The 27605-nt window shown below is 49.3% G+C and overlaps 2 protein-coding genes across 2 annotated transcripts in view; one reads left to right on the top strand and one right to left on the bottom strand.

Moving 5' to 3' along the window:
* Nucleotides 1-27605, top strand: part of ANGEL1 (angel homolog 1) — a 49962-nt gene that overhangs the window by 415 nt on the left and 21942 nt on the right. The window lies entirely within an intron of this gene.
* Nucleotides 643-18808, bottom strand: LRRC74A (leucine rich repeat containing 74A). Its single transcript, XM_045574850.1, has 12 exons — nucleotides 18541-18808; nucleotides 15490-15662; nucleotides 13601-13708; nucleotides 12039-12135; nucleotides 10341-10390; nucleotides 9893-9974; nucleotides 6890-6975; nucleotides 6251-6445; nucleotides 5340-5435; nucleotides 2837-2983; nucleotides 1306-1413; nucleotides 643-1178 (listed from the first exon to the last, which is right to left on the bottom strand). Exons 1-12 carry the CDS (start codon nucleotides 18806-18808, stop codon nucleotides 984-986), a joined length of 1605 nt encoding a protein of 534 aa, XP_045430806.1. The 3' UTR covers nucleotides 643-983.

Genomic DNA, 27605 nt, shown 5'->3' on the forward strand with positions numbered 1-27605 from the left:
AAGGGCATGCATCTGGGTTGCAAGTTCAATGTGTCTTCCTGGTTCTTAAAGAGGCCAGTAGAGGTGGTGCAGGGTGCAGGCAACCAATTGAGGTATCTCTCTCACATTGATGTTTCTCTCTCTCTCTCTCTCTCTCTCTCTCTCTCTCTCTCTCTCTCTCTCTCTCTTTCTCTCTCTCTCTCTGTCTCTGTCTCTCTCTCTTCTCTGTCTCTCTCTGCCCCACTCCACTCTCTCTAAAAATCAATGGAAAAATTATCTTCGGGTAAGGATGAACAAAAACAACAATAAAGAATGTGCACACCTTTGGCCAGCTAGCACACCAGGTCTGCACCACCAGGCCTTTGTCAGAGAACACACATGTGCAAGCACTGCATACGGAAGGACATGGGTGACAGTGCCACTCGTAGTCACAAAACAGAAAACAAATGCCATCGTCACTGGCACGGGGGCGCTTGAGAACTCGGGCACCTGTGCCTGTTTGGGCCTGGCAGAGGCTGGCACGAGGTCGGGCTCACAGGTGTCGGTTATCGTTCTCAGTATTGTCACAGCCCCTTCCTATCTCTTCAAGGACTGAGCCTGCATCACAGCCTGCATCCCTCCCTAAGCCACAGGGGAACTGCGGGCCCCGTGCATGCTCCAGGGCATGGAACCCAACGTCCCTCTGCCCTCTCCTCTGTGTCCGTGTGCCACCCCCTCACCATGCCAGGGCCTAACCACTGCTCCTTTGTGCCACCTCCTATCTGCTGTGAGCACTGTGTCCCCAGAATCAGGCTCGCAGCCTGCAGTGTGCACTGAGCCCGAAACTTGGCCAAGTGAGCCAGCGGAAGATGAGGAGGGGATGGGGTGGGGGGCGGTGGGCAGACATGGGAGGGGGCAAAGGCAGCCTGCTATGCAGGGGAGACCAGGCCTGAGGCCATGCAGACGGGGTGGCCCCTGGAGCTCAGGGGTGCCTTCTAGAGCACCGGGCACCAACCTTTCGGACCTCACGGACCACCAGTGGTCTGCGGACGGTGGGTTGGCGACCGCGGTTCTAGAGAACCGAGGGCCTGCTGGGACAGAGGCTGGATGGGGCCCGGGCACGGGGCCTGTGCTGACCTGAAGTTCACCATGCCAGTGTTGTCTTTCAGCCGCTTGATCAGCTCCCTGAGTTGGTACCGGGTTAGGGGGATCTTGTTTTGCTGAGGAGGTGGGTGGAACATGTGAGGTTAATGGAGCTCTCAGCCTACCTGCTCTCCAGCCCCCCCCACATACATGCATGTGCACACACATGCACACATGTACCCAGGGGCACAGGGACAAGCACACCATTATCATGGCTTTCCAGAACTCGCCCACAGGCATCTTCATCAGCCCCGTCGGGGTCAAGCTCTTGAAAAAGTCCACGACCCTGATCTTGTTCTGCTCGGCATAGATCTGGGGGAGGGAGACACCAGGAGCAGATGCTGGCCCACGTAACACCTCTAACAACTCCCCTCCCCACCCAGGCCAGCAGGCCAAAAGAGGGCATGAAGAGGCAGTCCCAGGAGCTCGAGTCTCCCGCATGTGGGCCACTTAAGATCAAGAGTGCTATCCGCACAGGGCACGGAAGGAATGGGGCAGTGGCTGTGTTCATGTGCATTATTTAGTTTTGAAGTTGCCTCTGCTAAGACTCATGTGGATGGTGCACTGTGGGCAGTGGGTGAGCTGGTATTGGCTTAGAGTCCAGAAGCCAATCAACCGAAGCCACGCTGTTGTGAGGGGCGGGTCTGGTTCTCAGAATTCACTTAATCCTCATCATTTCACACAGATGCTTATAACTGTCTTAGAGTATTTAAAAAATACTCTAATTTAATTTAAAAAGTATTACCCACTCGCATTGTAAGGTAATTTTAGATGTGTAGAAAGAAGAAAATGAAAAATAAGCCATAGATCCAATCCCACTATCCAGAGGTAACATCTTGATGTGTATCCTTTTTCATCTATCGATCTATCTCTATCTATGTATCATCCACCCATCATTTTTCCACTGAACATACTGGTTTATGAAATGCACTCTACCAATACACTGTGAACACCCTTTCAATATCATTAAAATATTCTTTGGGGTCCTTGTTTAGGATCTTTGCTCACCTGAATCCTTGATCATCAAGGCCCTTCCCAACCCTATCTCTGCCAGGAAGCATCCTTTCCTGTTTTCCAGCCCTACATGCCCTCTCATCTGGGCTCTGATGATCTCTGCTGCTTTGCCACTTATTTATTATCTTTCGGACAAAGCAGGGGCTGCAAGGAAGCCAGAGTCCAGGTGCCAGAGGGAAGCCGGTGCTGGCAGCTGGGGGGGTGGGGTGGTGGTGAAGGCCTACTCTTGCACGAATTTCATGCATCAGGCCTCTAGTTTACCATATGACCCTTTCTATTAGCAATTCCTATGTCTGTCCCATTTTCCAAACCCAATTGTTGGCCCCTGAGTGGAAGGACTGCATTTAATCTTCACAGCACCCCTGCCAGGGTGTGTATTTTTGTTGTGTCCATTTTACAGGTGAAGAGATTGAGGCACAGAAAGCTCCAATGACCTGCCTTTGGCCCTACAACAGCAAGGGGAGGAGCCTGGCTGGTAGAAACCACCTGGTTCCAAGCCCCTCCCACTTCAGCCAGTTCTCAGCTGTTCCCTCCTGCTGAGGGCTCCCGCAATCCAGAGGGAATGTTCCTAGTCAGAGGATCCTTGTCAGAGAGGATTGTGCAGACGCTTGAGGGGGGAGGGGGGGGGAAGAGGCGGAGAGACTCTGGGTAGCTGACTGGGGCCAGTGCACCACTCTCTGCAGGGGTCCCTGTAGGGGCTGAGAGGAAAGCAGGGGCTCACCTGGATCAGCTTCATGGGGTTTGAGGACTGGAAGATGGATTTCTTTGCAGAGAGGCCTTGGATTGCCTTGTAGATCACGTCCAGCTGGGGGTGGATGTTATACACCCCATCTAAGATTCTCACGAATTGCTCGGACACCATCACATGCTGGGGCAGGGAGAGAGGGGACACACCATGGGGAGGGGGCCACCATCGTGCCATCCCCCTGCCCAGACCAGTGTCCAACCCAAGCCAGCCAGAGGGCCATGTCTCTTCCAGTTTGTCCTGCAATGCAGCTCCTAGACTGAGGGGAGGGGGGAGTAGGGGCTAAGGGGAGGGTGGGGGTGGTTCCCGTTGTTTAGAGCTTGTGGTTTAACTTGTATGCTTCCTGTGTGATGGGTCGGACGTTGTCTGCGTGCTGGGGGCTCATCACAGTGTCATCTCAGCGCTCTCAGGCAGCAAGCCTAACGGTCTGCGTGCGGCAGGTAGGATGCAGCGATGGGGCTGCCGACGGGCCCATCCCTGTGCCAGGGCTGGTCTGCAGAGCAGGTGCCCTGGACGAGGACCCCGCGTGCCCCCCACCTGGGCACGGCTCAGGCCACTCTGGGAACTCCCCTAAGGAAGTGCCCCGAGACCTGGGGGTCACAGGCCGCAGGAGGAGGTGTGTTCCGTGAAATAGCGTCCGAGAAACCCTGGCCTTCCTGGGGAAGATGAACCCGCTTTGTTCCTCGGGTTTGGTTCTGAGTATCTCCGGCCTTTCAAAGACTTAGATCCATGCTGAAGGGCTGAAGGCTTACTCTTTGTGTAGGTATTCTAGAGAAAGTTCTAGAAGCATCTACAGTGAAGGAATTCCAACACCACAGAGTTATGGCGGCATAGGTGAGGACAGGGAAGGAAAAGGCTAATTCAGACCTTTTGGTTCTGGTAGGCTTGTGGGTTTATTTTATTTGTTTGTTTGTTTGTTTGTTTATTTAGTAAAGAAAGCTAGAATTTATTGACCACAGCAACAAAGACAACAACAAAAACTCCCCCAAAACCCCCTTAGGACAGTGAAACACAGAAGGAGCTAGAGGAGGCTACAGTAGCGCCTAGGCCGGTCTGCTCTGGCTCACTGGGAGGTCAGAGAAAAGGGGGCCTCGGAGACAGGCTCAGGGGTGAGCCTGGGTGAGCTGCTGCTGCCCATGGCTGCCCTGGTAGCTAGCCTCATGGGGCTCCGTGAGGTATGTTGTGGTTTAGGAGATGCGTGTCTGCTGGGGAAGGAGAGCGGGAAGGGAACGGCACGGGTGTGCCCCCTCCTGGTCGGCTTGTTTAGTGGCAAAGTGACCCTAGGTCATGGGGCTCTGTGTTATCTGGAGCCTAACAGCACCATTTCTGACATCCCCTCAGACACACCAAGGCAGGTCCTGGCTCCATCCCTCCAATCAGCTTCGTGGGAGGGAAACCCAAACATCCATAAAATCTGAACCCGTGGTACCTGTGCATGTGACCCTACTTAGAAACAGGGTCTTTGAGTTAAGATGTGGTCAGAGGTGGACTTACTCTGATGTTGCCAACAACCACTGGATGTTAGGAGAGGGGAACAGATTCTCGTTCTAATCCTCAGATTCTCTCTCTAATCCTCAGATGGTGCCAAGCCTGCCAACACCTTGATCTTGGATTTCTAGCTCCCAGAATTGGGAGGCAATAGGTTTCTATTGCTTAACCCTCCCAGCTCATAGTCCTTTGCTACAGCAGCTCTGGGACCTACCTCCCGGAGGAGGATCCACTGAGCCGGCAGGTATAAAGTCACTTTGGGGGCAAAAAGAGTATAAAGTGATAGACAAGTGTAGGACACAGTTATTCTCAGCTACCGCCTCTAGGATGATTCAGGTGGGAGTGCCTGCAGAGTGAAGTCACTTCCTCAGGCTTTCCCCATCCTTCAAGGGATTTATTATTTATTTATTTATTTATTTATTTTTTTGCCTTAAAGACTGCTCTGAGTAGAGTAAGTTAAGTTATGAAATGAAAAATGCAAGCCTGTGCATGTTTTATTACTCAGATTTTAAAAGCCCTGTGATTCTGGAACCTTGCTGGGATCCGGGGCCGTCCTGGGTCGGATATCTGTGTTTTCCGGTGGTCTTAGGCTCTACAGCTGCGGTTCTCACCCGCTAGCAGGGTCGCCTAAGTCTTAGACCCTAAGGCCATCGGAAAACACAGATATTTACATTACGATTCATTCACAGTAGCAAAATTACATCTATGAAGTAGCAACGAAAATAATTTTATGGTTGGGCGTCACCACCACGTGAGGAGCTGTATTACAGGGCCTCTGCATCAGAAAGGCTGAGAACCACTGGGGTGGACGGCGTCTCACTCCCGGCCTCTGACTGACAGCTGCTCCTACAGAAAGGATTCCTGGAGGGGGCAGAGTCGCCATCCAAAAGGAGTGACCTTTTCAGGGAGCTTCTGGGTGAAGGCCCTCTGAGGGGTGTGGCTATTGGCACCTGCTGACACGGGTGCAAGCCACAACCATCTGACTACTTACGGAAATGTCAAGGTATTCCATCTTGGACCTGGGGTTCTTCCTGATGGACGTGATGAGGGACAGAGCTCCCTCCACGGTCATAGGGTTCAGGAACAGCTGTGGGGAGAGGGGCGGCACGGAAAGAGGCTAAGGCGGCGACAGGAGAGGCTGGCTCAGGGCACGGCTTCCGTTCCTTTCCCTCGAATCGCAGTCTCTGTCCCGCCCAGACTTGTCTGTGAGCACTGTCTCCCCGCCTGTCTTTCTATCCTGTGTCCCGCCCGCCTGCCCACTGGGGAATTGCTGCTCAAACTCGGCTCTGAGGCAGGAAGCCATGAAGGCCAGGGGAGGACATCAGCCTGGGAGAGCGTCCTGCAGACCCAGCATGGGAGTGAGCAAGGCCCTGGCAGGCCCATGGAGATGAAAGGAGACCCTGAGGCCTTGGGGGGAGCAAGGGAAAGCATGGGGCAAACGGAGTTTGGAGAAGCACACAGGCCTGAGAGACCCGGATTTGAGCAGCAGGTGGCCACAGAAGGGTCTCAGCAGCAAGAGAGTAGGTGGGTGAGAGTTGGGGGGAGAGGTGGTGGAGTCATTTATGCTCAAGAGCCTGCAGGAGACCCCCATGGGAGGAAAGAAGACCATCTAGGGGGTGAGTACTGTACGTGCACCAGCTGAGAGCAGGGGGCTATACTGGGTGGATAGCAGAGAGGCAGCCGGGAATATACGTACCATGTGAAGCACCAGGCACATTTCACAGCGATTCTCCTCAGCAATATCCAGCCCCATTGCCCTGCTGCAGCCATCCTCACACACAGGACGCACACATACCTACACACAATGCACCGATACATACCTGGATGCGCACTCATGGATGCACACACACACACACACACACACACACACACACACACAGAAGCACACGCAAACGGCTCTACCTTCAGAGATCGGAGGCACTCGTTGAACTCCAGGCCTCTGCTGATTTTGGAGATCCCTTCGTTGCTGATGTCATTGTTGCTGAGATTTAGGTAGGCCAGGGAGCTGTTGTTTTTGAGGACCTCCCCGAGGGCCGCGGCCCCCTCGTTCCCACAGCCATTCATGGAGAGATCGAGTGTCCTCAGGGTCACGTTGGACTCCAGAGAGGGGGAGAAGAGCACCGGCATCAAGGTGCATCTATCCCCGCCGGCATCCGGGCTGGGGACTCGGGGTCCCTGGAGAGGGCTCGCTGCCAGATCTCCGCAGACCTCCTGGCTGCACTCAAGTCTCAAGAACACACTCCTTTGGGTTCTGGTCATTCCCTACCCCATCATTAAACTGCTCTCTTGAAGTTCTTCCAAAGATGCCACCTGGGCCCTAGCGGGGTGAATTTCTCCTGGGCAGAATTTATGCTAAAGAACAACGTGCATCCGGGAATTGTGGGAGGAAGAGCTCAGTATGTCCGTATCAGGGGCAACCATGAGCCAGAAGTTCAAGATGGCAGGGCAGGACCTCCCTCGCACCCCCACCATCCCACCCTCACTCCGTCACTTCTTACCCCGCACCCCCGGCTCAGCACACCGCTCCCAGGGAGACCTTACCCGGAGACCGTAGTTCAGGGACACAGCAGCCCGGCCGCATAAATGATTCCAGCTCAGGTCCAGTGTCAGGAGCCCTACATTGAGGGCTAAAGAGGGGGTGGGGGATCAGGTTAGCATCCACCCCCTGCCTCCCAGAGAACCCCCTCTTAGGGCTGGCAGATAGCTATGCCACTGGGAATGAGGAGAGGTCAGTGCTCAGAAAAAGAAAAACACAGAGGGAACATCTGCTCAGTGATTCATTTGAACACAAAATGGTAAGATGATTTCCAATGTTGACAACGATGAAGTAAAAATAATCCTACTCATGCACTGCATGTGGCAAGCAACTTAATATCATCTATTTGGCAAATATCATCTGGTCACAAGTACTTCCCTATAAACACGTGTGCACCCTGTCACACAGCGGTATCACGTCTGTGATGCCTCCCAAGGGGACAGGCTATGAGATGGCTACACGCCTGTAGCTGTTGGCCATGGCCTCACTTATCCGAGTAAGGCAGGGGACAGGTCAAGTGAAGCATCAATATCCACCTGGTGGGATGTTACTCATGAAAGTAGAGGGAGACAGCCTGAAAAATAGGAGTTGTGTTGACTCAGGGAGGTTGCGACCCTTCCATGAAGCATTACATCCTGTGGTGTCGTTCACATAGAGACCTGCAGGGGGCAGTGGTGGGTCCAGACTTTCTATTTGGTTCAGCTTTAGGGACCCATTGGAAGTAGCGAGGCATCAGGCTTGTCTAGATGCCAGGTTTGCATGGAACGTGCACTGTTTTTTTGTTTTTTTTTTTTGTTTTTTTAACTTAAAGATTATTTTGTTTAAATGCTACCCGGGGCCGGGAAAGCATCCTATGTAAACATCTGGTCATTGTTACTTTTGTTTGGGACAAGGTGAGATGGAGTTGAGTATAGATAGAGTTGACTACACTCTGATTGCTGGGCCACTCCCTTGTCCCATGGTTTTAAATACATGTAGATGCCTTTGGATCCCAAATGTATTTGTCCGGCTCTGACCAACCTCTAAATTCACATAGCAAACTGCCTCCCTGATGTCTCCATTACCAATATTCCATGGACTGAATGGAAATCTTGCCTCCTAACTCCTGCCCCTCTACCCCTGTGACTCCCTGAGTTTTTCCCTCATGTAAGTAAATGACACCCACTCAACCAGTATCTGAAACAAAAGAACCACGAGTCTATCTTTTTCTTCCCCTCGTTCTTCAGGTCAAGTCCTTTTGACTTTGGAGCCAAAATATACTCTGACTCCATCTGCTCTCCATCACGGCCTGGTCCCTTAGCCCAGTGGTCAGCAAACTCATTAGTCAACAAAGCAGCAAACCGCAGCTCGAGAACCAGTTTGCCGACCACTGGTTAGCCCATGCATCATCCTCGGGCCTCCTCATTGGCCTCCCTCCTTCCATTCTTGTTCTCCTCAGTTGCATTCTTCAACAGAAGTTCCAAAGCTTCGAATCAAACCACATCATCCCCCACATTCACATCCTTCACCGACTTCTCATCACAGGAGAATAAAATCCAGGCTTCGTGCACATCCAGGTCCCACAAAACTGATGCAGGTGGCCACCTCGACGACCTCTTGTCCTTCTATTCTCCTCCACTGTCCACTCTGCTCCAGCCACACTCCCCCCCTTCCCCATGCTCCTCAGATGTGCCACACTCTATTCTTTCTGCCTCGAATGCTGAGCTTCTAGAAGCTAGCACGCTGCTTCTTTAATCATATTCAGTTTTCAACAGAAAGCCATCTTCCCTGTGGGTCTTTCTCTCATCACCCCTCTCCCCAGATTAGCACCCCCCACCCCCATACTAAGTGCCTCCCCTTGTCTACTCCTTTCCCCAGGGATGACCATTTAGGAGCTATTTTTTTCTTTTATGACAAGTTTGCAATGGAACTCCTTAGACATCTGTGTGTATGTGTGTGTGTGTGTGTGTGTGTGTGTGTGAGAGAGAGAGAGAGAGAGAGAGAGAGAGAGAGAGAGAGAGAGAGAAGAAGGAGGAGGAGGAAAAGAAGGAGGAGGAGCAGGAGGAAGAGGAGAAAGAGAGGAGAAGAGAGCTCTGAGACATGGAGAAGTGAATTGCTGCATCCTAGAAGATATGCATTTTTAATTTTACTAAATACTGTCAAATTGCTCACCTAAGTGCCTTTACCTAGCAGCTTCTGAGGGTTCTTATTTATCCCTGTGTTCACTACAGTGTGAATTCTCTGATTTGAAAATTTTGCAGCTTTGATAGATGACAAGGGGGAATCTTTTTGTTGTTTTACTAATGGCATATCTCTAATTACCAAAGAGGTTGGCATTTGGCTTTTTTTCATTGTCCATATGCCTTGAACACTGTTTTATTTTGTTTTAATTTTATTGATTTCAGAGAGGAAGGGAGAGGGAGAGAGAAACATCAATGATGAGAGAGAATCATTGATCAGCTGTTTCCTGCATGCCCCCTATTGGCGAATAAGCCTGCAACCCGGGCATGTGCCCTGACCGGAAATGGAACCATGACCTCCTGGTTCATAGGTTGACTCTCAACCACTTGGTCACACTGGCTGGGCCTGATCACTGTTTTTTGGAGTGTTTATCATCATCCAATTGACCTGTAGGATCTCTTATCAACCTTTTGAACACTAATCTTTTATAGTCTACAAATGCTGCAAATATCTACTTCTGACTATTACTTGCCTTTTAACATTGCCCACAATGTCTTTGATCATCCCCAGTTTTGAACCTATTGTCAAATACAAAGATAATTTTTGTCATGGCTTATACACACTGTACCTATGCAATAGGCGTTAACCTCTCTGAGGTCAGCAAATTCTTTCTCTAGATGTCCTAATCGTTTTAAAGGTTTACTTCCCACATTTACACCGTATTTCGGGTGTGGTCTCTTCTATAATGAGAACACTCAATAGCAACAACAACAGGAGATGCAGCTCTGACAAGAGATGGTTTGCCAAGTCCCTCTCCTTCACCAGCCCCTCCCTCCGTGGGGACTCACCCAGCATGTTGCCCAGGATCTCCCCGCCCTTATCAGAGATCTCGTTGTGGCTGAAATCTATGTCCTTAATTCTGTAATTGTTCTGGAGAAAAAGCAGAGGAGAGAGAGGTACTGTGTGTGGGTCTCCCATGGGACTGCAAATGCCTCGCGGATCCTAGGTCAGTGGGATGAGGGCTCCCACATACCCAGAACAAGGGGGACTAGGGTTCTTACACTGAAGACAATTTGGTGTTCATTTTCTGTTTGACCTTTAATGATACCTGGGCGAGTTTATGGTCATCCAAACAGTCCTACCCGCTGCTGTGGCTTTGGCCAGGATGGGGAGGGTCCAAACATTCACCAGCGCCCTACACCATGCACTTGCCTAGACCCAGAGGCTCCCCAGGCCCCCCAGGTCTCCAGGGACATCTCCCACGTGGCTCAGCGGGACCCACCCCTTGCTTCTTACCGACAGGGCCTGGAAGAGCAGCTCTGCAGACTGGTCCTTAAAACAGTTTCCTGTGAGGAAGGAGGGGTTATCAGTGCTCTCCAGGCAGGGCTCCTTTGCCCTCCCACAGCCTTGCTCTGCCAGTCTCCTCCCCTCAGAACAATCAGATATAGAAAAAGTGGCAAATACTTAAAGCAAAAGTATGGACACAGAGGAAAACAGGAGGAAAAGGGCAACTATTTACCATCCCCTTTGACATTCTCTTCTTGCTCTGCCTGACTGTCAGGGGAGTTCCAGGAGCAGAAACACTATACCCTGTGCATTGCTGGAAGCATCAACCCCTAGCCTAGTGCCTAAAGTGTGTCACAGTATAAAACATGCTCCTACAGCCCAGACGGCATGGCTCAGTGGTTGAGCATTGACCTATGAACCAGGAGGTATGGTTCGATTCTCAGCCAGGGCACATGCCCAGGTTGCAGGCTCGATCCCCAGTGTGGGGCCTGCAGGAGGCAGCGGATCAATGACTCTCTCTCATCACTGATGCTTCTCTCTCTCTCTCCTCTAATGTCCTCTCTGAAATCAATTTAAAAAAATGCTAATATAATCTAAGCAGTAGAGACATACCAGAAGGGGACAAGTGTGGCACTTGCCTTTGCATGCAAAATCTAAGGGGCACTGAAAGGCTCAGTAATCTCAATGAATAATATTTTAACATTTAAAAAAGTCCAAAATCAATGCAGAAGCATCCTATATAATAATCCTTTATAATAAAAGGGTAATATGCAAATGGACTGAACGGCAGAACGACTGGTCACTATGGTGTACACTGACCACGAGGGGGCAGATATTCAGTGCTGGAGCTGCCCTTAGCCCTGCAGGCTTCGATTGCCTGATCAGAGTCTGCCAGCCAACCTCTCAGTTCCTTCCCCCTGGCTGGCAGACTCCGATTGCCCGATAGAGAATGGGGAACCGGAGGTGGGTGGCAGTGGGGGGTGAGGGCTGAATGCCAGCAGCCAGGGAAGATGGCCCTGATCTCAGGCCAGGCCTAGGGATTGTACCGGTGCATGAATTTTGTGCGCCAGGCCTCTAGTTTATGATAAACAAAATTTTTAAATGTTAAATAAGGCAGGACCTGACCTGCACTTGAATAGCCAAGCCTCACTCATCTCACCCCACTCTGTCCCTTTTTTAATTTTATTATTTTATTTTATGAAACTCCATTGACTTTAAAGTCAATTAGCTCTTTGTTTTCAGTGAGACAGATGCTAAACTAATTTAAAACAGGGGGTCAGGTAGTAACAAATGGCATTTGCCCAATCAGGGCAATGGATAGGAAGTAATGGGAAGGGAGAGGGGCTGCTTTGAGGCAAGGTGTCAGAGCCATCCCCTAAGGAGATGACATCTGAGCGGATGTGAATGAAGCAAGAGAGCCATGGAGACATGTCTGGGGAAAGAGACTTTAAAGCAGAGGAAGGAATGTTGCAAAGCAAATCAGAAGTAGATGGTCCAGGGAAACTGGGAAGCCAGGAAGCCAGTGTGGCCATGGATAGGGGACAAGGGTGGCTGGAGGGGCTTGGCAGGTGCAGATACAGGGTTCTGGCCTCTTGAATCAGAAGCGCCCGGTCCAGTTCATCTCAACTCTGATTCTCTCTGCCTTTCACCTTCTTCCTTTCTCCTTTCCATCCCCAATGCCCTCTCCTTTCTCTTCCCTGGGCTCACCTGCTAGCTGAAGACTCACGAGTGAAGAGGAATTTTTCTGGAGAAACTCTGAGATGATTTTGGCCCCCTCAAAACCAAGAGCATTGTCGGAAACATTCTAAAATGCAAGAAACGGTTGTGTGTGTACAAACCCCAACAAAGGGTCCTCATTAACAAATGATATACGAGTGGGGCTGACCGGAGACCTACGCTAAGGGCGTAGGTTCTCGGTGGGGAGAGGGGCCTGGGGTGAAAGAAAGGGAAGGATCAGTGTGGTCCAGAGGATAGAAGAACAATAGGGGCCTGGCTTTTCTGTCGCCTCACTGTGAGGCTCTCGAGCTGGTCTCAGTTTGCTCTGAACTTAGCTTCAATCATTCCCCACTTCCCCAGCTGAGCTCTAGTACTTTAGAGAGCACATGGCAACTCTTTTGAAACCCAAGTCAGCTATATTTGAAGAGTTTGGCATAACATAATTGGAAAAATGAGTTTAGAGTAAATAATTACTTGCCAGTTCCATTCACTGATTCATGAAGCATGAATTGCTGCACTGGGAAGAGGTAGGGAGATAAATGAATATAGTCCTTGCCCTAGCTGGTTTTGCCAAGTGGCTAGAGCATTGGCCTGTGGACCAGAAGGTCCAGGGTTCAATTCCAGTCAAGGGCACATGCATGGGTGGCAGGCTCAATATTCAGCAGTGGGTGTATAGGAGGCAGCTGATCAATGATTCTCTCTCATAATCTAGAGTTTCTATCTAACTCTCCCTTCCCCTCTGAAATCAACAAAATATTGACTGAATGGCAGAACGACCAGAACAACCAGTCAACCAATCACTATGATGCACACTGACCACCAGGGGCATACTCTCAATGCAGGATCTGCCATCTGGTGGTCAGTGTGCTCCCACAGTGGGAGTGCTGCTCAGCTGACTGGTGAGTGGTGCTCCCACAGTGGACCAATCCCTATAGGCCACACTCCTCACCAGTGCACAAATCAGTGCACTGGGCCTTTAGTGTATATAAACATTATACACACACACACACACACACACACACACACACACATTGTCCTTCCACGCTAGTGGGAGAGATTTTATATACATTAGCCATTATTATCTTAAATTTTGCATCTTTTTACTGTGGTAAAATAGATATAACACAATGTTTGGCATCTAAAAACCACTTTTTAGTGTACAGTTCAGTGGTCTTTAGTATATTCATATTGTTGTGTGACCATCACCATCATCTATCTCCAGGCACATTGTATTTTTATGAAATTATTTCATGTTTTTTAAATTTTTTACTTTAAGGCAACTACACAGAAGTGAGTTCATCTATTTAGGGGTTTATGAGGTCCAAACAGAAATGGTTTCTTAGGGTTTCCTACAGCCACCAGGAGCACAGTCCCCTCTGGCCAGCCTATAAGGTGTGAACCTCCTCTGAGAAGTCACTTCTACCAGCGAGGGGCCCCAGACACACTGCAGAAAGCCTGAGGCTGGCCTGGGTTTGGGCAGGGCCTCGGCTTGTCTCCAGCGGGCTCTGGGACCCCGGGTGTGGTGGTGGGAACCAGCGGAGCAGGCACAGTACCAACTCCTGGAGGTAGTAGTTCTCTTGCAGCATCTCCACCAGGCTCAGGATGCCCTCCTCCATGATACTGTTGTCTGCCAGCTCCAGGGTGATCAGAGATGTGTTGGACTTCAGCCACAAGGGATGGGGGGGGGGGGGGGGGGAAAGACAGAGGTGGTTGGTGACCTAGGCAGTTCCCTGACCTTTCCCAGAACTTCCCAGCCATGTCAGAAAAGCACAGAGAGCAGACGAATCTCTGGATGGATCATTTTCAAAGCAGGCAAGGCAGTAAGAGAAGCAGCAGGCGGTAAGGAGCTCTAGCTTCAGCAAAAGGGAGAATGTGCTGCAATGAGGGATGGTCTAGCACCGTGATCAGCAAACTGCGGCTCGTGAGCCACATGTGGCTCTTTGCCCCCTTGAGTGTGTCTCTTCCACAAAATACCACGGCGTGGGTGAGTCTATTTGGAAGAAGTGGCGTTAGAAGAAGTTTAAGTTTAAAAAATTTGGCTCTCAAAAGAAATTTCAGTCGTTGTCCTGTTGATATTTGGCTCTGTTGACAAATGAGTTTGCGGACCACGGTCTAGCACATTGTTACCAACGAGGGACAGTCCTCCCAGGGCCTTCTTGCAATGTCTCTGGTCCCAGCTCTCTGGGGGGGGAATAATTCCATTGTGCTCAAGGGAGATGGCTTAGGTGGCCACCCAGTCTAGGTGTTGTTTAGCAGTGTTCAGAAACAGGTCGCCCTGGGACTAGCACAGCGTGTGGTACAGCAGGCAGCCCGATCCCCAATTCCATCCACATTCATCTCTCCCTCTGTGCTGAGTGTTGGGGAAACGAGATGAGCAGACAACATCGCTGCTCTCCAGGGCACCGAGGGCAAGGACCTGGGGCCAGGCCGTGGGGGAATAGAAGTGAAGAAGCTGGAAATGGGGCCCTTCCTAGTGGGATGCCTTTGACCCACCCCAGGCAAATGCAACATGGGAAAAGTTAAACAGCACAAAAGAAACACAAAGCATGAGTCCACCAGAATGTCATAGCAATTATCTAGTGAGTGACACAGAGAATCAAGGAAGACAAAACTCCTCCCAAACAGGAACTATTGTCACTACTGCCTGAGTCCTGAAAGGATTTCATAATTACCCTTTGTACCACCCCCCACCCCCGCCTGAGCTCCCCTCTCTCCATCTCCCCTCCCACCATGAAACTCAGGAGGTAACGGTGCATTCCTAACATGACATGAATCCGCCTTATAATGCTCAATAAATTTAAAGATGGCTTTGTTCTTTCTCTGTTCTTCCCTTCCTTTCCTCCCCCTTTTACATTTCCAAAAAACGAGTGAGCGGCTTTTCCTTTATTAATTGAACTTGCCCTTTATTGTCCTAAGTGAACAAACAGTGTGGTGCTCACGTACAGCTGTTACATTCTCTGTTTTCCTGAAGCGGGAATCGGTTCCGTACATAACCAGTTAGGATTATAGAAAGCTATGATGCATTCAAGGGCAAGTCCATGCCAAGCCCAGAGAGAACATCATTCCTATGGGAAAACCTGGCCCACGCTCCAGAGTGATCCTTAATGATCAGGTAACATTGCAAAAGGCAGACACTGAATGGAATGGCTCTGGCATTGAGACCCAGGCTGACCTTGGGAGAATGTGCTAGAGGGAGGGAATTAGCACCCGGCCCACTTTCCCGAAGAGGAAAAAGAGCACAAATTCCAAGGTCCAGATCTCTAGCAGCCTCCTTCCCAGCACCTACTGGGGAGTCCCTGACTGTAGGGAAAATGGGCAGTCAAGCTGAGCCTATGGCAGGTAAGGTGGGCATCCCGGATACAACTTAGGGTCCCATCACCCTGCCACCCCCCCCCCCCCCGAACCTCTGCCAGGCTTCATGTGCCTCCATGGGCATGCTCACCACCAGGGCGATCGCAATGGCCTTAGTACCGTGGGGGCCCAGCCCGTGGTGGTTGAGGTTCATGTAGGACTCCTCCATGTTGAGGATGAAGTAGGAGACAGGCACGACACCCATCAGATTGCAGGCCTCCATGTACAGCTCCTTCTGCCCGGTGGTGAAATACTTCTCAGTATCTGCATAAAAAGATGCGAATGGTTGAAGCTGGGGGGGGGCTTCTCTTCTGTCTTTGCCTTCTCTCTTCTGACCCCAGGCCATGTTCCCTTCTGATCTGTCTGTCCCTTGGGTGTGAGGTTAGAGGGCAGCTCCAATGGGGAAGTCAGCCAGCCCTGGGAGGGAGACTCACATCCAGAAAGGCTCAAATGGACGTCTCCCTTTGGGCCGACACAAGGCCCCTGGGGTTTAGGCCCCAGGCTCTCCTAGGACGGTGGTCGGCAAACTTCAGCTCACGGGCTACATGGGGCTCTTTGGTCCCTTGAGTGTGGCTATTCCACAAAATACCACGTCCGGGTGCACACATACAGTGCAATTGAAACTTTGTGACCCATACACAGACGTCGGTTTTCGGCTCTCAAAAGAAATTTCAATCGTTGTACTGTTGATATTTGACTCTGTTGGCTAATGAGTTTGCCAACCACTGTCCTGGGAGAAGGAGGCCCATGCCGACTTCCTGGGTTGGCCACATCCAGGGACTGACCACCAAGGGTGCGTGAAGGCCTAGTCTCCTGCCCCTCTTGGGGCAGCTCTGAAAAGCCAGACGAGAAGCTAGCGATCTGTGGTGGTTGAGGGAGCCTCCATTTCCCTTTTAGTTTTGCTACCACTGTTAAGATGTGAGCCATAAAAGTATTACTGAAGACTTAGAGAAGTGACAACTTAAAAAGCCCACGTAGGGCTGAGTAGGCTTCCCATGGGGGCAGATCAGGGCAGGATGGAGAGACCCTCAAACCAGCCAGAAACAAGGAAACTTGCACGTGAGTTGGCTTCCCTCCTTCGCAGACTTGCATGTCATTTTTTCTCTATAAAGATCTGTGATCCCTACTTTCCCAGTGACAAAGCTAGCCCAGAATACACACAGTGCTAATGCCAGCCGACAGATGACCTTCTGGAGCCTTTGTCTGTAGGCTTTAGACAGCCTGGCCCATGGGCAGCGGGCAGTGGGCCTGCCTGGTTGCCCATGTCCCACTGGCAAGACTTCCCAGGCCAGCTGAGGTCTAAGCCTGTGTCTGTTTTTTCTTCAGATCCCAGGGAACTTTGGCTAAGCCACCCCAAAAATTTCTAAGGTGGACAGTGGAGCTTTGTAATGATCAGACAACAGCTTGACAAGGAAGTTGCTTTTGCAGGTCAGGTTCACACCGGCTCTCTCTCTGCGATGGTTCTAGGGCAGGGTTTCTCAGTCTAGGCACTACTGACCAACTGACCGGCAGTCAGTGTTGGGCATTCTCCGCTGTGAGGGGCTGTCGTGTGCAGTGTAGGAGATGTAGCAGAACTCCTGGCCAGCAGCATCCCCCCAACCCAGTTTGCTAAGTATTCCCTGGGGTGCAAAATCACCTCCGAGGGAGAGCCGTGCATGTCTGCATAGGAGAAACAGCATGAGGCGGGTGAGCAACTTCTGCTCCCTTTTGTCACCTCACACCAGCTTGTATTCCCATGGGCTCCTGTCTCAGGCCGTCCCTGGAAGCCCTCCCTGCCCCAGTACCAGCCTCTCAGCCCCAGCTGCAGGGGCACCAGGAGTGAAGCCTCCGGGCCTCGAGCTTCTGTCTCAGCACAGAGCTGGCACCAAATGTAATCACTAGAGGTTCTCCTTGGCCAAAGCAGCATAGGGCACCCCCAACTTGTCCCTGGCCCTGACTCTGCTCTGTCTGATTCTGCCCACCCCTTCTACCTGTATTCACTATGGTTGTGTTTTAGAGGCAGCCTGCAATACTATTACCACTTGCAGGGAGTCGGGGCGAGGAGAGGAATGAGTAGAAGCAGGGGTTCTGCTTCTTCCAACCATGAAGCATTCAGTGTTGAAAGCAACATTCACAACAGACTTGAAGTGGAAAAGTAGAAAAAAGAGCAATAATCTATAAATCAACAAAATAAAAAAAGAAAAAGAGAGAAAGGGAGGAATGGAGAGAGAGAGAGAGAGAGAGAGAGAGAGAGAGAGAGAGAGAGAGAGAGAGAGAGAGAGAGAGAGAGAGAACAGAGGAACAATATGCCCAGGGGTGGCAGGGCAGAGGTGAATTGTATGGTGACCACAGCAGGGATTAGGAACTGACCCTATAGAGGAGTTTGAGGGTTGAATTTGACTGAACAGCCTCGCCTCCGTGTCTACCGCCTCTGATCACTGCCCACCACCCAGCACACAGGAGAGGAAGGGCCACTGCGCCAGCCTCAGCGGGGAGGTGTGAGGCTGGCCCAGCAGGAAGGGCCTGCATTGTTCTCGCCTTGCTTCATAGGTGTTCTTTGTGGCACTTCCCTTGTTGGGAAAGCCAGGAGGCTGAGGAAGAGGAAGAGGAGGAGGAAGAGGAAGGTGGAGGTGCTGTTTGCAGTAAGAGAGTCTTTGCTGCAGCTGAGACAGTCTCCCACCCGCACCCCCCGCGGTCATGCACTTGGATTTGTTAGGGGCTCTCACACAGGGGAATTCACACAGGGGCTCTCACAAACTCCACTGTGAGGAGAGGCATGTCATCAGGAGGCAGGTCGGGCCACAAACACGCAGGGGCCTCTGGAATATGGAGTGCTGGAGGCAGATTGGCAGGGCGGGGTGATCTTGGAATCAGCAAGCGTTGGTAAGCTCTCGGTGGCCTTGGGCAACTCATACAATCTCTTTAGGCCTCAGTTTCCTCCTCTGCCAAGGCAGGCAGGAATGCCTCCCTCCTGGGGCTGTGGCACAAGATGCCACGTGTGGGAACATTTGGGAGACCAGAAATGCCCGTTCATCGACTGGCTCGGCACTCAACAAGCTGATGTGCCCACGCTGCTCACCCGCCAGGCCCCATGCATGGGGTGGAGCCATGGCCAGCTAGGGAAGCCAGGTCTGTCCCCCACCCCTCCCAATGCCCCGTTCACCTTCAATCTCGAGGTCTGTTTCTGAACTCTCCCGGGTGGGTTTCCCTTTATCCACAGCCGGGGCGGACTCGGCTTCACAGTAGAGCATTTCATCACTGCTGTGCGGTGTTGACTGGGTTTCAGCCTCCTCTGGAACGAAAACACATCTCCGTGATGTTGGAAAGGAAACCCGCCAGCCTTTTAGGTGGAGCCACTTCCGCTTCCCTCCACCTCGGTTTCCTCCTGTGCCTCCCAGGTTCTGGCTGCCGCCTTTGTCCCCCAGCTGCATGTGGCTCCAGACACCAGGGACTCCATTCTGCAAGCCCTCCCTCCCCGGCACTGTTGGCCCCCCCCACCCCCAGCATCCGTGGGGTCGCATGCTACCCTTCTGCCATATTCCCACCCTTGGGCCTGACTTGGACATTGGCTTCTTGCTCCCTCTTCTCTTTCTTCCTGGTTTGGGTGGGGTTCAGAGTTGCTTTACTCTGAATGATGGTGAAAGTCACAGGCAGGGTGGGCGACTCGGTCAAATGTAAAATGAACCAGAACAGGAGTGGTCTCAGGAATCAAGAGGGATAACTGGATTCCTAAGAATTTGAGCTAACTTCTCCTCCTTCCAACCCAACATCTATTTTATGACCACAAAGAAGGCAGGGCTTGTAAAATCACCCTGGGATTAAATTCATTGCTATAATTAAATAGCTTCCCTCACTTGCTAGACATGGTCTTTCTGCCACTGGGCCACTGATCTGCGACCAGCTGTGGGTTCCTGACAACTATACACACATGTCCAGAGCTCATCCTATATCAGAAGGAAGCAGTGGTTTGGGAAAGCCAGGCTGCACTGCCAGAACTGAGCCAGCCTATTCTTTGGGTGGACTGAGTATTTGTGGCAGGGGCTTCAAGTTTTGACCACCCAGGTTCTAAGATGAGAATTCCTAATGAGTCTACACAGGTCTGTGTCTTTCTTAATCCTTGTCTATAGACCCACGCCCCGACATTTATTTCCCAGCCTGTAAGATAAGGTCTTTGTAATAAGGGGTGAGAGTAGCTAGTGGCCTGGTAGTTAGAAGACATACAGCAGATTAGCCAGCAAATTTAGCTATCAAGAAGTGATGACTTTCTGAGTCTTAATATCCTCAGTAGTCAAACAATTTTAGAATTCCATCCAATCTGTAGAATACTGGTAAATGTCTAACTGACTCTCCAGAAAAAAAAAAAAATCTGATGTGTAGTAAGAGCCAATTCCAGTGGTGTAAATGTTCCCAATATGGGTGATTTCAACTGCCAACATGATGTAGACCAGCTCAAAAAATGAAATCCAAAGTCGGCTAGAACTGGTAGGAGCCAATTCTGGCACAAACATGCATTCAATGCTCTCACCCCCTGTTTGGCAAGTCCTGATGCCAAGTCAATGTAATACATTATCCAAAATCTAGAGGGCCCCAAGTAAGAGGGGCTCTAGGCTTCTGGGTCCATGTGATCCCTGGGTATTACACTGAGGCGGCCTGGAAGGGCTGGAGTGGTGAGAGATGGGATGCCTTTTCACCTGTTGTCTCAGACTCAAGAGGTTCATCATTGTCCATGGTGCCAGGGGCCTCTTGGGGGCTGCTGCCAGCTTCTTGCCACCTTTCAGCTGCTTCCCTAAGAAGCACACCTGTCCATTCACCTCTGTCTCAAACTTTGTGCTCTCTGCTCTCACATAGACAAATCTGGGGGAGTGTGGTTATCTTCCTATCCCTGCAAGCCCTGGGGAGAGAGGGCTTTGGTGGAAATTGGACATGTATGGATTTGACCCCAACTCTGGAAGAGATAACTACTTCCCAGAATCATCAGGGAGAGTGGTACAGCTAAATTCCTAGGAGCCCTGTTGAAAGGATGTCCATCTGCCTGCAACTTTATGACTTAGGAGCCACTTTCATTTCATCGGCAACATTCCATGACCTCATGCAGACATTGTGATCCATGTGAGTGGACCTGGTAACAGCAAGTCTGCCACCCTCTTGGTGGCTCTGACAGTCATCTTTTTTCATATGTCTGCTGGGACCAAGCTAAGGCTTGGCTGTGATTACAAAGGTGCAGTGGGGGTGCCTCTCAGTGGTGTTGTGTTTCCCTCTGAGTCAGGACCAAACCCAAGCCCCTCAATCAGGTGACTGTGAAGAGCTGCCACCATGTTCTTCTCTCAAGGTGGTTGTGCTTCAGGTACGAAACTTCTCAGTGATGGGTGAAGTCTGTTTTCTTCTACCCAGTTCTCCTTCCTTTGTTCTTTTCCCCCTTGGGAGAGTATCCTCAATCTTGAAGCAGAAGATCTAAAGCAAAGCACGACAAACATATGTTCTATCACTACAATTTGTTGCAGCCAAACCTTTGTTCAATCCAAACTACTGGGCTGCCTAACTTGAAACCACTCAACCATCATTCCCATGCTTGGCTGTTTTTACGTTCGTTGAAGTTCACTTGCAGTTTACTGTCAAGAGACTCTGGAGGCATGTTTGTTCCTTCTTGATAAACTTTCAGCACATCAACGTTCAGGTCAGTGACTACAGGGCTTGGGGACATGAAAATGCCTCTTTGCCACTCAGAAGAAGGTTGAAGATCTAGGAATTTGTGTGGGGGAAAATATAGATCCTGGGATCAAAAGAAATATATAAATCTGAGATGTTAGTCATTTCTTCAGGCATTCAGTCTGAAAAATATAGAGCAAGGCACTAAAATAAGCACCATTATGGGGAGGGGATGCAGACATGATAACATGGACTTTCAGGGTATCCAATATAATAAGAGGTAATACGCCAATTGACCATTACCCCAACACACAAGATGGCCACCACAAGATGGCCTGCAGGGGTGGGCAGTTGTGGGCAGTCAGGCCTGCAGGGTAGGGCAGTTGGGGGTGACCAGGCCAGCAGGGGAGAGAAGTTAGGGGTGATCAGGCCTTCAAGGGAGGTCAGTTAGGGGTGACCAGGCTGGCAGAGGAGGGCAGTTAAGGGTGACTGGGGGGGCAGTTAGGGGCAATCAGGCTGGCAGGGGAGTGGTTAGGGGGTGATCAGGCTGGCAGGTAGAAGCAGTTAGGGGCAGTCAGGCAGGAAGGCAGGCAGGCAGGCAGGCAGGCAAGTAGTTGGGAGCCAGCAGTCCTGGAGTGTGAGAGGGCAGTCAGACATCCCTCTGGGGTCCCATATTGAAGAGGGTGCAGGCTGGGCTGAGGGACACACACACACACACACACACACACACACACACATCCTGTGCTCAAATTTCATGCACCGGACCTCTAGTATTATATAACAAGATAGAAATTGACAGGGCCACTTCTAGAGTGTGAGGATCCTGAGCAAATATTTCTGGCAGAGCTACTGTTCATATAAACAACTCAAGTCACCCTAAATAAGCATGGTAATACCATTCTAGTGGTCCAGTCTTACAGTTGTGGTTTCTTGAAATACATATCAAACAGGCCAAGGGAGTGATCAACTCCTGGCATAATTTGGTAGGCACCAGTCATGGAGAACCTCGGATCATCTGGTCAACCCCACATTGATGGAAAGGATAAGAAATTGTCCTGGAAGGAGAGAAATTGGGACTAGCGAGTATATAAGTCTTAGTCTAAACTCTGGATAGGACCAGGTGGTCTTAGGTACAAAAGGCACATTAGAACATTTGGAGGAAGGCATTCCAAATAGCCACTGGGCACAGGCACTCCTTGCCTGGGCCTAAGAGCAGTACTGGGAATTGATAAAGGTCATGAGTGATATGCTCCAGGAGTTTAAGGAGAGTGAGGTCTCTTTATGCTGGGGAGCATTCATGGGCTCTGGACATGGATAGTCCAGGGGAAAGGCTTTTGGACAAGTATAGTCTGAGGGAAAGACTTTTATATTAGGTCTAAGACCCATTAATTTTTTTAAAATCAGGGTACTAACATAAAATCTACAATTTGACCCTATTAAAGTGTACAATTCAGTGGCATTAAGTGTATGCACAATGTTGTACAACCATCACCACTACCCATTTCCAGAACTTTTCCTATGATCCATTTTGAGTTATTTTTTGTATAAGGTATGAGGCACAGGTCGAGATTCATTTTGCATGTGGATGTTCAAGTGCTCCAGCACCATTTGTTGAAAAGACTGTCCTTTCTCCATTGAATTTTTTTTTAACCACTATTAAAAATCAGTTGGCTATAGGCATCCTTTCAGTTTTTTGTGGGCCTAGCATTTCAGAAACCACATAACCAGCAATGTGATGCACAATCTATCAAAATGTTGCACTATGGTTCCTCTTATTAACAAGGGCTATGTTCAAGATCCCCAGTAGATACCTGAAATTGTGGGTGGTACTGAACCCCACATTGTTTTCTCCCATACTTACATACATACATGCATACATACATATCTATGGTGACATTTAATTTATAAACTAGGCACAGTAAGAGATTAACAATATGACTAATACTAGAATAGAACACTTATAACAATATACTATAATAAAAATTATGTGAATGTGGTCTCTCTCTCTCAAACTGTCTTCTCGTACTGTACTTACCCTTCTCCTGTTGATGTGAGATGATACAATGCCTACAGTAGATGAAGTGAGGTGAATGACATAGGCATGTTGACCTAGCATTAGGCTCCTGTTAACTTTGAGGAAGGAATGCCTAGGAGGAGACCTGAAGGTCCATCAGGCAGTAACCAGGTGAAGGCAGAGAGATGGGATAGGCTCAGTGGGGGAGGAAAGGTATTTGAGGGTGAGAAAAACATACATACAAAGTCCCTATGGCGTGTTGAGCGAGTCTCAAATTGTTTAATGAGGCTGGAGTGTGATTCTCATGGGGAGAAGTGGTGGTGGGAAAGAAAAAGAGAGATGAGATGGGAGGCGAGCAGAGGCCAATAATGAAGGGCCTTTAATGCTATGCTGAAGAGTCTGGCCTGTGTTTGAGGTTTGAGGGTGAGGCGGGCGAGGGGGGAGAGGCTTTAAGCAGCAGTGTGACCTGACATGACTCGAATAGCAGAAAAACTGCTCTGGCTGCAGGGTGGATTGAAGATAGGAAGAGGATCAACATCAATTAGGAGTGGCCGCAGGGATGAAGTGGACTGAATAAATATAAAGGCCATACTCCTTGGACTTGGGGGCAGATCAGATATGGAAGTAAAAGGGGAGATGTAAAAGCAGGAGGCCAGGATGGATGAGTGTGTCATCCTAAAGAAAAGGACAGAGGAGCCGGGGCAGTGATATTCTGGAGGAATGGTGGGGGAAGCTCATGAGTACTCCTTTGGGTGTGTTGAATCTGTGATATGTCCCTGGGAAGTCCACCGGAGAGGTCCATAGGCAAAAGGATTTATGTGTCAGTAGCCCAGGAGAAGGTTAAAAATGTAGATGTGTGAGTTGTCAGTATGTGGATGGTACTTGAAGCCATTGGAGTGGGGAAAATTTCTCAAGGAAGAACGTTAAAGTAAGAAGAGGAGAGAGGCCAAGGATAAAATCCTAGGAACACCATCATTGAAAGGAGGGAGGTGGGGGTCAGAGGAACAGAAAATAAAAGACACTAGGACAAAATGTCCAGAGAATTAGAAGGAAAACAATGTCACAGAAACTGAGGGAAGAGAATCTTACAAAAAGGGGGAGGGGGAGAGATGCAAAATTACAGAATATTCAAGAAATAATAAAGCCTGGAGAATGTCCATAGAATTTAGCAACAAGGAAGGCATTGGGACGTTTTAGTGGAGTGATGAGAGTGGGAGCTATATTTAGTGGAATGAAGGTAGGTGACAGGTGAGGAAATATAGACAGCAGAAACAGAAAAGGCTTTGAAGAAGCTTGGCTGTGAAGGAGAAGTGAGGAGATGGAGGCATGGCTGGAGGGGGACAGGGGCTGAAGGAGGGTTACATAATATAGGAGCAATTTGAGCAAGTTTAAATGTTGATGGAAAGAAGTCAGGGAAGAAAAGGAGAGGGGTAAACAGAAGGAGCACAACCTCTGAGTTGGCAGGAAGGAGAGGACTCCACTCCTGGTGGGGTTTTCAGCCACCGTGTTGGGAGGGAAGGAAGAAAAGTTGGTTGTCAGTGTGTTGGTGTGGCAACCAAGAGGAGGAGGAATTCACATGATGGTTCTACTTTTTCTCTAAAGTTGGTAGAGAGATGATCTCCAGAGAGCAAGAAGGGAGGCAATATGACAGCAAGTTTGTGGAAATGGGAGAGAAAACTAATTAAGAATACATTGGTGGGGAGGGTTGAGGGCTGAGGTGAGGTTGGAGACCAGCCCACGTATAGTTTCAATCTGTTGGTAATTTTACACTCCAGTGCTCAGCCGAAGATGGAAGAGCCAAGGAGAAGAATGGCTTTACTGAAACTGGGCAGGTGTAATCAATGAATTGTGGGCAAGAGAATTGATGTTGGGATGAGAGCGGAAAGGATGCCTGAGGGGAATTGAAGGTGACTAAGGGGAAGATTTAAGGCAGAATAGAGAACTCAAGGGTTTGATGGAGTTAAAGAACAGCATGCAGAAGTGAAACTGGGAAAGGCAGAGGGCCAAGGGGTGACCCACCAGAGGGGATATGCAAATTTATGATCTCAGAGGTGGAGCAGTTCCCAGTAATGACACATCGTGTGTGTCTGAAGTACAGAGGGAATGAGGTCAGTGAAGAGGCGATGACAGTGAGCTTCTAGGATTTGAGATGGCTCATCCACATTAATAATGGAGGGAGGACTGGAGATAGGGAATACTGTGAGTCTAGTGGTAGTGTCTTGATGAGAGAGGAGGAATGAGATAAAAAAAAAAAAGATAAGGGTGAGGTAAACATGGATGAGTACTTGGGAAATCTCTAATGAACACATGAATACATGAATCAGTGAGTAAGGAATTGAATGAATGCATCAACTCAGACCGATCTGGTGTATTCTGGGAATATCTAAATATATATCCTGAGATGCCAGAGGAAACACTGGGATCAGAGAAGGCAAGTTACTGAGAGTGTATGGGTCCAAATTATCTTGAGAGTTAAACATAGATAATTCTTTTCTACCTCCTATTTATCATGCTGTTTGAGCCCTCTAGACCTGCACAGGTTCAATATGATAGTCACTTAGTGTAGTTACTTGAAATATGGCTAGTCTGAATTAAGATGTGCCGTTCACCTGAAACCCATGTTGGATTTCAAAAACTTAGCACCAATTTTTTTTTTTTACTTTTCATATGCTTTACTGGAGGCCCAGTGCATGAAATGTGTGTATTCGAGGGGTGACGGGGGTCCTGGGGGGGGAGTCCCTTTCACAGTCCAGGAGCCCTCGGGGGATGTCCAACTGATGGCTTAGGCCCACTCTCCGCTGGCAGTCGGACATCCTTAGTACTGCTCCAGAGGCGTGAGAGGTTCCCACCGCCACTGCGCTCACCAGCTGTGAGCCCATCTTCTAGCTAAGCAGTGCCTCCTATTTGGGAGTGCTCTGACCACCAGGGGGCAGCTCCTGCATTGAGTGTCTGCCCCCTGGTGGTCAGTGTGTGTCATAGCGATCGGTCATTCTGCTGTTTGGTCTATTTGCATATTAAGGCTTTATTATATAAGATTGATTTCAGAGAGAGAAAGGGAGAGGGAGAGATAGATATAAACATCAATGATGGGAGAGAACCATTGATTTCCTGTCTCCTGCACACCTCCCCACTAGGGATCAAGCCTGCAACCTGGGCATGGGTTCCAACTGGGAATTGAAACATGGCCTCCTGGTTCATAGGTTGACTCTCAACCACTGAGCCACACAAGTTGTGCCAAAAAAATATTTTCAGAACATAAAATATTCATTTAGAAATGTTGATGACATGAGCTTCATGTTAAATATTTTTTGGTATATGGGGTTATATATATATGTCACCTACTTTTTTCTTTATATGTGAGGCTACTAGAAAAATTTAAATTACATATCTGCTTCACATTATATTTCTCTTGGAAAACACTACTCTAGGCCTTGGTCAGTAGCCTCTGAATTCCCAAGGAAAGCATTATGCCATCTTGTGTAGTCAACCAATAGATCAATAAAGGCAGTTCTCATATTGAATTTCTACATGTACCTGTTGGCAGAGTAAAATTTGAAATCTCAAAGCTTAAATTTCCTATATGCAGGAAATTTGCCTCTTAAAGAACATTTTAAATTCCTCAAAGAATTGCAAAACCTTCCACTTGCCCCATTAAATCGGTCTGCACCCTTGAAACCACTCAGCGGTGGACACAGAAGTTTATCATTGCTTCCACTGTTATCACAGTGAGGGTGAACTGAGGGGCTCATCCAGTCTCTCTTAGACTATTTCTGACATCATGAGGCTGCAGATGGTGTAGTTTATACTTGTAATTCTCTTTTGTCTGCACTTCTGTAGGCCAAGTCTCCCTGGAATCTGTAGTCCTGGCTTGCTTAGCAATGCCATATTGCAGTCTGAAGGGCCCTTATTTCTGCCAGGGATGGTAGAAGATGACCCCCCATTATCAGTAGCCAGAGATGTTTTTGGCTTAAATTAAAAAAATGTATATAACAGTAAACATTGAAAACTTACCCTGAGCTGAGCACGGTGAGGTAACTAAGCCTCCAAGAGGTTAGGTTGACCTGAGAAGTTCCAAAGGTAGAAAGTGGCAGAGCCAGGATCTGGGTGCAGAGGTCTAACTCCAAAGCTTGTGATCCTTACATCATCCTACTCTTTCCAACAGACCAGATTGTGGATCGGGAAACAAAAAGAGACCAGCCGTTCTTCATTGGCCTCAGGAAAAGCCTTTGAAAGAACATGGCATCAATTAGCCTGACACCCATTTACTCATACATGCAATGAATAGCCCAGTGGAGGCTAGATCTGTCTGCAGATGTTCCCAAAATGTAATCAGAATAACTTGGTCAGTTTTTAAGGGCTCCACCTCAGACCTGATCAGAACCCCAGGAGTAGGATCTAGGAATTATTATTTTAAAGACATTTTCCAAGTGGATAAGGAAACCCTAATTTCACAAAATGATAAAAATAATTTCTAGATAATTACTTTGATTTAGGGTCTGGTTTGGAACTTGGATTTCTGGGTAACAATTGGGGCAAAATGGCAGGAAGGTACAAGGAAGGCCTATTTA

The sequence above is a fragment of the Pipistrellus kuhlii genome, unplaced genomic scaffold (genome assembly GCF_014108245.1).
Source record: "Pipistrellus kuhlii isolate mPipKuh1 unplaced genomic scaffold, mPipKuh1.p scaffold_m20_p_1, whole genome shotgun sequence".
Taxonomy (NCBI): Eukaryota; Metazoa; Chordata; class Mammalia; order Chiroptera; family Vespertilionidae; genus Pipistrellus; species Pipistrellus kuhlii.

Bases quoted from the DNA above. Each gene is read 5' to 3' on its own strand.
- LRRC74A (XM_045574850.1), bottom strand. From the start codon at position 18,808: ATGCAGCTGGGGGACAAAGGCGGCAGCCAGAACCTGGGAGGCACAGGA. The intron at 15,663-18,540 runs GTGAACGGGGCA...CTTTTTATGCAG, and splicing joins AACAGACCTCGAGATTGAAG to ATACTGAGAAGTATTTCACC. The intron at 5,436-6,250 runs GTAGAGCCGTTT...CTCTCCCCACAG, and splicing joins AGTGCCTCCGATCTCTGAAG to CTGTTCCTGAACCCTATGAC.